We start from the raw sequence: 12,765 nt of genomic DNA, 5'->3' as shown, positions 1-12,765 counted from the left end.
GTTCATTACTTGGAGAGTAGTGAATGAGTAGAATGGATTGGCAGAGGTTGTTCTGAAGTGCCCCAATAGTGAATAGACTTAAGGAGATGTATGATAGGTATTGTGTTGATGGATAAAGTTGGTCTCCAGCAATGAGTCTTTTGACTCCATGGAGTGCCCATATACATAATAATAATAATAAATGGAAGAACAGCAACATAAAACAGGAGCTGCAATAAAAATATTGTGGAGGGAATATAAAGAAAAGATGATCAGCATGTTGATCATCTTTCACGATCAACAGAAAGCACAGGCAAGTTAGGGTGTTGAGTATGGTAGGGAAGGTTATATCAGAGTATGAGAAAAAAAAAATTAGCTAAATAGATCAAAAACAAAATTACAAGATAACCACAGTAATAAACTTTAATGAAAGTACAGATATTTCACACTGAAAATAACAGTGCATCATCATCAGTGTGTGGAAACAAGCAAATCAAAGAACAAGAATACAAAGTATATACAATAATCAGTTTACCAATTAAACATGGTTACCATGATTTATAGCTTGCGGCATCCATTTTTAATTGGCAAACTGATTATTGTAAAGGCATAAAATCACACTCAGTGATTTTATCCCTTTCACTTAGAAATCACACAAATGTTCATCCTGTTTAGAAATTTCTATGAATTCTTCTAAATCAAATGGCTCAACCAATTACAATTTGAAATGTCCACACCTACCTCAGACACTGAAAAAAAAAAGGCCTGAGCTCCAGCTTGTACACTCTCAAACCAGCTCAGAGATAACCTAGGAAACAAAATGAGGACCATGACAGATTTAGCAAAGTGAGCAAAGAAAAAAAAATGACATAAGGAACATGCACTAAAACTGCAACCTTCATGGGCACAAAAAGAAACCACTATAAGGAAAGAGTGTTCCTTCAATCATCCTACAAGCTATGAAACGATGATATTACTTTACAAAAACATGGACTCAGAACATGAAAACATCTCAGTCTGGTTTACAATTATTAATTGTCAAAGTTAATGATCACTTTACATGAAACCCATGGCCTAATTCCAATCATTCATTTAAGGATTTCAAGTCTAGAAAATCAGATATCAACTGCTCTTGCAGCTGCCACCACTGATGCACTGCACGCAAACTCTGACTGACTTCCCACACAAGATTAAAAACCTCATCTGTGAAAAGAACAGAACCGGGCATCGATACCACAGAATGTTAGCCCCCAGACACTGATAAGCACTCAAGAAAGCCACAAATGCAGTTTAATATGTACTTAAAAACTATCAGAATCAGAAGTTGGAGATAAAACTTCAATCCTTAAAGAAAGAGGACCAGATAGTGGCGAATGATCCATGCATAGACTGTAAACCCCTTCTGTCAATCCATAGCAAACAGTCTGGTGTGTACTATGATGCAAATAAAGCTGAAACTTTTGTCAAAAGCATACAAAACATAGTATAATCCAAACTAACCCATGCAGATCTAGAGAGGTCCAGATATTATCTAAAATCTGGGAGGCAATCACACTTGAGATCCTCCAAGAAACTGGGGGTTTTCACCATGCCAAACAGACCAATGAACCAGAAGAAGATCAACAATTAACAAATATAATACTGGTCGTGTGGGCTTGGTTACTTTGGCCTTAACTCCAAGCAATAACATCTAGGTAAGCTTCTCTCTGCAGTCTGCTTGTTTCTCTTACTTAGTTACTGTCCTCTTCTGCCAGGGACAGGTTGAGTCTCCCATATTTCCATAACAACTTCCAGGAATCTCAGTTTCTTGCATGGCTAGTGAGCTGTCTATAGGTTTGTAATCTAGAGTTAACCTTTATTGATGTTATCCATTTAGTTCTTCATCATCATCATCATCATCAAATTCCTGCCATGTACCCTCAAGGGGTGTACAGGATATGACAGTACTACATGAAAAAATTACATCATTACTAACTTCCTATCTACAATTTTCCTCCAAATCAGTCTGTTACTTGTCAAGACTCCAACATTATCAGATCTTATATTTCTATCGTCTAAGGCACTTTGTACCGTATCAATCCACCTATATCTTGGTCTTCCTCTGGGTCGTTTTCCTGCCAACCTGGCAGAGAACACTTGTTTTGCTAATCTTTCCTCTCCCATTCTATTTAAGTGACCATACCATCTGAGATTAGCTCTGCTAACGCATTCCTGGATGCTGACAATGTCAAGTTCTTTCCTAATATCCTCATTTTTAATATGATATTGCCATTGATGCCATCTGTTCACGCCTCTAATCTTTCTCAGGACTCTCATATCTGCGGTCTCTAGTCTTTGGTCAAGTGTTTTACTTCTGACCCAGCTCTCAGATCCATAAGTTAAAATTGGTTTGAACACAGTCTTGTATACAGCTAATTTAGTGTTCCGACTAATTTCTTTCTTATTCCATATGAATTTATTCAATTGACTTCCCACGATACCAGCTTTGCTGATTCTGTTGTCTATTTCTATATTTAGTTTACCATCTTCAGTAAAAATTGTGCCTAAGTAGCTGAAATGTTTTACTTGTTCCACAGGTTCTCCATTCACAACACAGTTGACATTTTCAATGATTCTGCCTATTTTCATTGTCTTTGTCTTTTTATTGCTGACCTTCATACCATATCTATTACAACAGCTATTCAATTTAGTCAGAGAATCTTGCAGACTTGTAGCGGATTTATTTAGAAGTATAACATCATCCGCATAAAGCAAAGAGCTGACATTAACATCTCCAATTTTGATATCAGGTTTAATACCACATTCCTTCATAATGTGATCCATATAGATAATGAATAACAGAGGGGATAATGTACATCCTTGTCTCACACCAGATTTAACATTAAACCATCTTCCTGTACTTCCTTCAATTCTAACTGCTGACTCACAACTCAAATAAAGACTAAGTATTGCTTGATATAATGCCCCATTGACACCATATAACTGCAGCGTATTGAATAGTTTCTCTCTTGGCACCTTGTCATATGCCTTTTCCAAATCGACAAAACTTAAATACAGATCTTTGTTATATTCCCATGCTTTCTCGACTATTTGTCGTAAAGTGAAGATCTGATCTTGACAGCCTCTATTTGGCCTGAATCCAGCTTGTTCTTCACCAAGCTTTTCTTCCACAATTCTTCTCAACCGTTTCTCAAGTATACTTGCATAGATCTTGCCAGGAACACTCAGTAGGGAAATACCTCTGTAATTCTCACATTCAGTTTTATTTCCCTTTTTATATATGGGTACTATGAGAGCACTACTCCAATCATCGGGAATTCGTCCCTCTGTCCAGGCTTTCTGAACTATGCAGTGCAGCCACTGTAAGACTCTTATACCACCATACTTCAGCATTTCTGGTAGAATATCATCTACTCCTGCTGCCTTTCCACATTTCAAGCCTTTGATGGCTTTTTCTACTTCAAGTATGGATATGTATTCCTGACTGCATGCCTGGTCAGTGTTTTTTATCACTGTGCTGTCATCACTGCTTGTTTCATTTAGCAGTTTTTCAAAGTAATTACTCCATACTTCAAGGATATCTTTTTCTCCTGTTTTCATTTCACCTTTATCATCTCTAATTCCTTTTACAGCACTCTTTCCTCCATTCCTAAGCTTCTTCAACAACCTCCAGAATATTTTGCCACCTTCTTGATATTTATTTTCTATATTCTTGCCAAAGTCCTCCCATGACTTTTGTTTAGCTAGTTTTACACACTGTTTAGCTTTCTTACATTTGTCTCTGTATTCTGTAAGAGTAAAAGCTGACTTATTTGCCAGGAACTTTTGATATGCTTTCTTCTTTTCCTTCACTGCCTCTTTAACTTCCTGTGTCCACCAGGGAGTTCTGATTTTTTTATCTTTGCACACAACCTCACCACATGCCTCTCTGGCAGAATCAATCAATGTTTCCTTCAGAGTTTGCCACTGAATCTCCAAGGTTTGATTCCTGTTCTCAAACTCTTTCATTTTCTTTTCAATAATATTTCTGTATTTTAGTCTACAGTTTACATCTGAGAGCTGCTCAACTTTTATTCGCTTTAAAACTTTCTTACATGTTATTCTTTTCAATATGAAATTCAATTTTATCCTGCTCAAGACTAAATAGTGATCACTTCCAATTTCAAATCCTCTGTACACTCTGGTGTCCTGCACCAGGGAGAAAACATCACTATCAACAATAACATAGTCAATGAGACTTTTCTTATTCCTAGCCTCTTCTCTCCATGTGAATTTGTGCACATTTTTATGTTGGAACATGGTGTTAGTAATAACCAGTCCATGTCCTGAGCAGAAATCCAACAGATATTTGCCATTATTATTAGCTTTGCTCTTTTCTCCAAATTTTCCCAAAATATTTTTGTATGTCTCACAATCATTTCCTACTCTACTATTTAGATCCCCAACAAGGACCAACTTTTCCTTTTTCATTGTGTCAGTTGCTTTTTCTAAAGCCTCAAATAATTCCTCCACTTCTACCTTAGTAGAACCTTCTGTGGGACCATAGGCACAAATAAGTCTCATTGTATAGTTCCCCATTCTCATATTTGCCCACATTACTCTACTTGAGACTGACTGCCATTCAAGAAGATTAGCCTCGTATTTTGTGTTGAATACTATGGCTACTCCTTCTTTTCCTTGATTGTTATTGCCTGAATATAACATTTTGTATTTATTGCTCAGAAAGATCTCACCAGTTTTGGTCTTTTTTGTTTCAGTCACCCCTATTATGTCGATCTGGTACTTATCTAATTCCTCAGCTAGCTCCATTTCTTTGCCATTCAGGCTTCTTACGTTGATAGTACCGATCTTTAACTCTGGTGATGTTGAGTTGGGGTTTGTTTTCAGATTTGTTCCAGTAGCTGACTTTTCGCTGTTCGCCCTGGTTCCCTGGCGAAAACAACGGGGGCCTTGTTTAACCGGGCGACGCCCCAGCCGGCATGAAATTTTGTCATGTTGTACCATCATTTTTTATTTTGGTTTAACCAATAAGAATACAATTTGGTCGGCTAAATCCCAAATTGCCAGCCCATCCTCGTTCGTTCAGTATCAAAGTAGATACCCAACAGGGTGCACCACGAGAAGGTGAGGATTGGACATTAGGTCAGAAGCCCTGGTCGGTTCTCCGCATTCCTTTAAAGGCTATGTGGAGGTCTCCTCTCAGTTATACAGCTTTGACCCTTAAGCACCCCCCCATTTAGTTCTTGGTCTTCCTTTTTTTTTTCCCTTTTCTTGTAATATTGCATATAGATATAGATATAGAGCAAGGTTGGGTAGCCTTTTTTGGTGGCATTCTCTCGACATGTCCATACAATTGACGTTGTCTTCTTTTGATCTTATCTATTAATGAATCTTACAATTTCATTTAGGTCTTATCTTACAATTTCATTTAGGTCTTATCTTACAATTTCATTTAGGTCTTATCTTACAATTTCATTTAGGTCTTATCTTACAATTTCATTTATTTTATTTTCTGTCCATTTTGTTTTATTTTTCTCAGACATTTCATCTCGAAAACCTCCAGTTTTCATATCTCTGTCTTCTTGAGTTCCAAGTTTCTGAAGCATCCATGTGTTGAGGCTTAAGTGCAATGAAGAATTCATGTTGGAGGTTTAATGGAATATTATCAGCACTGAGAAAGGGTTAAAACTAATTTTAATGCTTCCAATATTTCGTTTCAGTCACTGAGACATCTTCAGTGATTACAAATAACTTCGCATAGCATATTCTGGTAATTGGACCACATTTTTTTTAATAAGCTATATAAAACATAATGAATTAATAAAAGACCCGACAAGTTTCGTAAGTCATTTGACTTACAACTTCAGGGGTAAAAGGTAACTTAAAGTTTAAAACACAAAGAAAAGAGAAATTATTAGCAATAGTTTATGCTATACAGTTGTAGCTGTCTGACTATTCATAAAATAAAAAATCAGAATGCAGATTCAAAGCAGTGCTGAATTTAAACAATGCTGGATGATGCCACATTCTGTTGTTCACGTTCATAATGTCCGAGGTCTGACTGAGGTATGTTTTTTATTAAAGCAGACCAAACTTGGTGGAGAATTAATCCTTGATTTTTATTGCATTGTGTTGGTATTTTAAGCATGTTTGCATCTTCTTTAAATTTCCTTATGTAACAGTCTTTTTTTTTCTATGTACGACATGTTTGTTTCCTGCCAGAGTACATTGTGGCCGGTGGAAGTGGTATGGAAAGCTAGACCTGATTTGTGTTCTCTTCTGTTTTGCACATCCTTTTGGTGTTCGTTCATGTGAATTTCCCCAGATCTTCCTGTCTGTCCTACGTAGCAGATGTCTCAAGAACAATAAATTTTGTAAACACCTGGTTTTTTTAAAGGATGATGAGTAGGTTTCAGGGGATGTAGAAATCTCGAAATTTTTTCCAGCGGCAGAAAGGCTACTTTGATGTTATATTTGTTAAGTAATTTAGCCATCTTGTCTGTAACATTTTTGATACATGGAAGCGTGATAGCGTTTTTGAAATCTTGTTTCTGAGTGTTGCTTGTAGGAGGTGTGTGGAGGATTTTTTTGATAGTCTTGGTTTCATAACCATTCTTTTTAAAGATCTGTGTTAGATATTTTAATTCTTCATTTCTCTGTTTTTCTGTGCTGGAAATGTTATAAGCTCTGTCTCTTAGGGTTTTTATTAGACCTATTTTTTGCGAAGGGTGGTGGTGGTGTGAGGCTACATTAAGAAATCTTCCTGTGTTGGTGGGTTTTATATATATTGAGAAAGAAAGTTTATTATCCTTTTCATTGACTTCTAATAGAATGTCTAGAAAAGGCAGTTTCCTAAGTTCTTGTTCTAAAGTAAATTCTATATTATTATGCAAATTATTTAGGTAATCTTTGAAAGCAATGAATTCATCTGTTGTTCCTAGCTCTATGATGAATATATCATCTACATAGCATATATAACATCTAAGTAGCCTTTCTGCCGCTTTAACACTTCATTGCCGCTTTAAATAACAGCTATTTGACCTCATTTTCATGAACCTCTAACTCTTCATCCAATGTAGCAGTAGCACCATGCTACATACACCTGGTTCATATATCTTAGCAAAGTGAGCACTCATTAACTGAACAATCTCCTTAGCTTCCAACGCTCGTGTACCATCTGCATTCAATAAACTTATTCTTCCATATTCATTCTTTCTTTTGTTTGTGACATAACGATAAAATTCTTTTGGATTGTCTTTAGCTTGCATGGCCAATTTCTTTTCATGTTCTGTTTTAGCTTTTCTCACAATACTCGTTACTTTTCTGGCCTTAGCTTTATATATTTCATAACTCCTCTTGCTCTTATTCTCATGATATTCTTTCCACATCATCTTCTTCTTGTGGATCTCTAGCTTAATATGGCTACACATCCATTTCACTCCCAACCTATTTATTCTTCGAACACTAGGGATACATTCAGATACCGCCTCATTCAAGCGCTTTTTCAAAGATTCCCATGCATTGCTGACATTTTTTCCATTCAGTAACTGATACCATGGGACCAAAGATGTATTCTTCTAAGTTGATCATAATTTCCAGCTTTGTAATTCAGCACATAGCCTGATTTAATCGGAGCTTCAATACAAGTAGATATTTCCCAAGAAAGAAAGAAAGAACAGCAAGATCATCACCAATTGGTGGTAAAATAGCCATATTCTTGACAGAGATCCCTTCTGATGCTATGAGCAAATCCAACACCCTTTGACTTCAAGTTCCTTCTTTCACATGCTGCTTGAGAAAGATGTCTCACAACAATTCAATAAATTCCTCTTCTTCCTTATCATGAGATATCTCTTTTACCCAATCAATGTTTGGAAAATTAAAGTCACCCATAATGATAATTCGTCTGATACCCATAAGGCTAAATTGGTGATGCATTTCTTTGTCCCCTGCAACTGAGCCGCCAGGTCTGTAGCAACATCCCACCATATATTTCATTCTGTTAACCTCCACCTCACATCACACTCAAACTTACTGCTACATGGGACATTGTTACCATCATTGTTTTCTTTTGTTTCTACCCTGACTTTACTTAAGTCGTCTGATATCATTAGATCCATTCCTCCTCTTCTTTCATTCCTAAAAATAGTATACCCATTACACTCGATCCCACTTATCATATCTGATTCTGATAGCCAGGTATAACTAATGCCAACAGTCTTAGGCCACATCGTATTCAATAAAGCAATGAACTCAACCCCTTTGTTTCTAATGTTCTTGGTTGTATATAGACATAATAAATTACCACCTAGCCTATTCTTATAGTTAAATATGCAATCTGTTTGGTCTTGTTCTAGAATTTTCTCTTTTTCCTCCCCAGACATACTTAAAATGTACGAACGTAAAGCATATTTTTCCACCCCTTCGTCACACACACATAACCATGTTCGAAGAAATTCATATCTTTATCATGTTTGCATACTGCAGCTGAACTTTCACACACATTTTTCCCATTATTTTCCCATATGCAGATGACATTGTAATAATAGCAGACACAAAAGAAAAAATGGTGAACCTAATAACCAAAACGCTATCACGCTTCCATGTATCAAAAATGTTACAGACAAGATGGCTAAATTACTTAACAAATATAACATCAAAGTAGCCTTTCTGCCACTGGAAAAAATTTCGAGATTTCTACATCACCCCGAAAACTCCTCATCATCCTTTAAAAAAACCAGGTGTTTACAAAATTTATTGTTCTTGTTTGTTTGTTGAACCAAACTAAACAATATGACTGAAGAATACATCATGTCCAAAAATACGGACAAAACAAAAAATTTTGATAATTGGAAAAAATGAAGAAAAAGTAAACTTCTCCTTGAATGGATCAACAGTTGAACAGGTAAAACAATTCAACTATTTAGGAACAGTAATAACATAACGCTTAGATACCATGACCACTATTAAACATCGAATATCGACTGCATGGTCATCATTTAATAAGCTAGGTAAAATCTGGAAAAATAATATCTCTAAACCTCTAAAAATAAAATTATATAATGCAATTATAATACCCACTGTGCTGTATGCTTCAGAAATCATTCATGTTGAAGGTTTAATGGAATATTATCAGCACCGAGAAAGGATTAAAACTAATTTTAATGCTTCCAATATTTCGTCTCGGTCACTGAGACATCTTCAGGGATTACACATAACTTTTTGTAACAACACACACAAATACAATACAATGATAAGTAAAAACATGAGTGAAACCAAAGTCCTATCTAGGAGGTGTGCCCTCTATGGACGTTTGCAGGTGGCCTAGGATGTAAGAGGCATCTCTGATAATTAATGTTCAGAGATCCCTCTTTATATCCTAGCCACTCACGTGTTTTTACATATCATTGTCTTGTATTTGTGTGTGTTATTACAAAAAGTTATATGTAGTAAGTGGAGGTTTCTTATCCATAACAAATTCACTACAAATTCTTATCCATAACCTGGATAAGAATTTGTCTATACAGACAGATAAAATATCAGCCTGTTTGCTACAGGAATGTTTAGCCGAATTGACTATGCCTTTCAACATATTTATATAACTTGAGTCTCAGCTCAGGAATGAAAGGAATCTATGATAGTTCCATTGTACAAGGATGATGCAGAAACTGATATGTCTGATTTTAGAGAAGATTCTAGAGAAGTTCGTAAGAACTTGCATGCAGAAATGGGTAGACAAACATGCTATACTCTGCAAGGAACAGCATGGGTTTACTAAAGGAAGATCATGTTTTAGCAATTTGCTCATATTTTATAATAATGTTACAGCCGAGTTGGATAAAGGGAATGGATACACTATGATAATTTTGGATTTTTCTAAGGCATTTGATAGGATACCACACAAAAAGCTGTTGCATAAACTGGAGAATATGGGATGGAATATAAACTCTTGACTTGGATCAGGGGATGATTGACAGACAGATATCAAAAAGTGGTATACAGTGGGTGTGAATCTGGCAGATTTAAGGTGAACAGTGGTGTACCTCAGGGTTCAGTCTTTGAGCCATTATTGTTCAATCTATACATTAATGACATCAGGAAGGATATAACATTGGCAATTGTTTGCCAATGATGCAAAGATAGGTAGGGCAATCAAGGATGCTACTGATATTCAGCAATTACAAAATGATTTGAATAGACTAGAAATTTGGGCAAACAAAAATGACTGTCAATTTAGAGTTAGTAAATGTCAAGTTATGCACTTTGGTGTGATTGGTTCCAGAAACATATTATATTAGCAGGATTATGCTACAAGAAACTGAGGAAGCAAGGGATTTTGGCATATTGGTGGATTTGAAAAAGTTGCAAATACAACTCAGAGGATAATTGCAATGTTGAAGCAAACCTTGACATTTAAAGATAAGGAAGTAATTTTGCCTCTTTATGAGGCTTTGATAAGACCACATCTGGATTATTGTGTGCAGATTTGGTCTCACAGGTTTCAAGAGGATAAAGAAGCTGTGGAAAGGATGCAAAGAAGAGTTACAAAGATATATCTGGATTATGGGATTTAGATTATCAGGACAGATTGCAAGTATGTGGTTGCAGACTCATTAACAGGAAAAAGAGAGGTCATATGATAGAGGTGATTGAATGGGTGTCATTATCAGTTCATATCCTATGACTATCATATGATATCATATGATAGTCATAGGATATGAACTGATGAAATTTCGTTATATGGAAGGTGGGGAGAAAACACGGGGGCATCCATGGAAGTTAAATTCATTTGCAATGAAGAAAGGGGTAAGAGCTAAGTTTTTCTCCCACAAAAAAAGTTATCCCACTCATTCACTGCGTGAATGAGTGGAATAATTTGCCCTTAGGGGTAGTGAGTGCATCTAGTGTGAATGAATTTAAGTGAAGATATGATAGCTGGTTTGGGTGATTTATAGCCTCCCTTGATGAGTCCTTGACTCCCTGGAGGTCTCAGATAATAATAATAATATTTTATGTTATTAAGGTTATAACCATTTAGGTTGACCGCTTTTTCCTCTTTCAGGGCTTGGTTAACCATATCCTCTAGGTAGATGTTAAAAAAGGTATGGGGAGATGGGACATCCCCGGGCAACTCCTTTATTGATGTTTATTTTATCAGTTGTTATACTGTTGAATTTAATTATTGTTTCTGAGAGACTATAATATTTTTCCAAGAAGCCCAGGGTATCTTCATCGATTTGTTTCTGTTTTAAAATTCTTAATAAAGTTACTCTATTTACTGAGTCGAATGCCTTTTTAAAATTTATAAAACAGTAATAGATATTTTTGTTATGTTCCCAGTATAATTCTGCTAGTCTTTGTATTATAAAGATATGGTCCAATGTGGAGCGATTCTTTCTGAAACCTGCCTGTTCTTCAATAAGTATGATCTCGTATGTGCTCTTTATTCTGTTCTGTAATACTCTTGTAAATATTTTGTAAGCGTGGCTGAGTAATGTGATTGGTCTGTAATTTTTACAATTTTTCCTATCATTGTTTCTCTTAGCATTACGATAAGAAAAACAGATCAGCATATATGAACTTGTTTATCGTTCTTTATATGAAAACATTCGCACAAGCCATTTGAAGCTTCTTTTTTTTTTACAGCATAATCTAAGCTCAACGTTCAAGCCTGCAGAATCAAAGAGCAATTATATATGAACTTGTTTATCGTTCTTTATATGAAAACATTCGCATAAGCCATTTGAAGCTTCTTTTTTTTTTACAGCATAATCTAAGCTCAACGTTCAAGCCTGCAGAATCAAAGAGCAATTATTTAACAGAAATACTCACCGTTTTCCGATAAACTTCGAACTACATCAACTGCTGCCCAGAAACGCTCTTCGGTTGACATGATACTTAATGTTTACATTGACGCTAAAAAGCAAGTGTTTACCACACTTCAACTATTTACACCAATTCGATTCTCACATTTTATTTGTGCATCAACATATAGCTCCGTGCAGAGAATATAATGCGCTTATAAAAAGTAAAGTTACGTATATTTTAGTGACTGGATTTCAAAATGTTTATCATTCACAAAAAAAAAGAAAGAAAAAAAACTCTTCAATTAGTTTCTGTACATAGCAATGCAATATTATACAAACACAATTAAGCGAAAAAGCACGCAAAATTTCGTTATCGATGTATATATTCTGCCCACTACAACATATACCATTAACTAACAAATCGGAATTTAAATTTAAATCATGATTCTACCTGATCTAAGCGTACTAAACCATCACACTCTACATTGACCTGATACACAAAAGTTCCAATAGGTGGCATATAAATTTAATTATATATAATATTTATAATATTAATTATATTTATTTATATTTAAATTTATACTGACGATTTACAACATCCTTCATTTGTATGCCGATAGTGTTTCAATCGAAAAATGAAATTCATGTTTGTTAAAAGAATAATTTTCATAATAATAATCGGTGATTACAAACAGAATTTCATATACCATCCTGATATTTAACCACAAACCAGCATGATTGTTCATCTTTTTTTTTCTTTTTTTTTTTAAACAACAACTAAAAGTGCATTAAAAAAGAAAGGAAAATTTAGAATCGGGCAATAGATCGACTAATAATATACAAAAAAAAAAAAAAAAATACACATCAAACATTTTTTGTATCGATTTGCACTTCTTTAGAGGCGATTAAAATTTGGAAACAATTTGTAAGAAATCGTGAAAAGAATTTCTGAAATTAGAGTAAGATTATTTGTATAATA

General features: G+C 35.2%; 1 protein-coding gene across 1 annotated transcript in view; it reads right to left on the bottom strand.

The window, feature by feature from the left end:
• The window catches only part of LOC150093633 (acyl-CoA-binding domain-containing protein 5-like), a 102,762-nt gene extending 90,482 nt beyond the window's left edge, over nucleotides 1-12,280 (bottom strand). Inside the window, exon 1 of the mRNA XM_090412715.1 lies at nucleotides 11,812-12,280. Within this exon, the coding sequence (XP_090268841.1) occupies nucleotides 11,812-11,872 (61 nt within the window). The 5' untranslated portion in view covers nucleotides 11,873-12,280. The remainder of the gene's footprint in view (nucleotides 1-11,811) is intronic.
• Between the last annotated feature and the right edge of the window lie 485 nt (nucleotides 12,281-12,765).

The sequence above is a fragment of the Typopeltis vanoorti genome, chromosome 23, assembly GCF_054136105.1.
Source record: "Typopeltis vanoorti isolate ZY-2024b chromosome 23, IOZ_Tvanoo_1.0, whole genome shotgun sequence".
NCBI classification, from domain to species: domain Eukaryota; kingdom Metazoa; phylum Arthropoda; class Arachnida; order Uropygi; family Thelyphonidae; genus Typopeltis; species Typopeltis vanoorti.
This window is presented reverse-complemented; position numbering and strand designations above follow the sequence as displayed.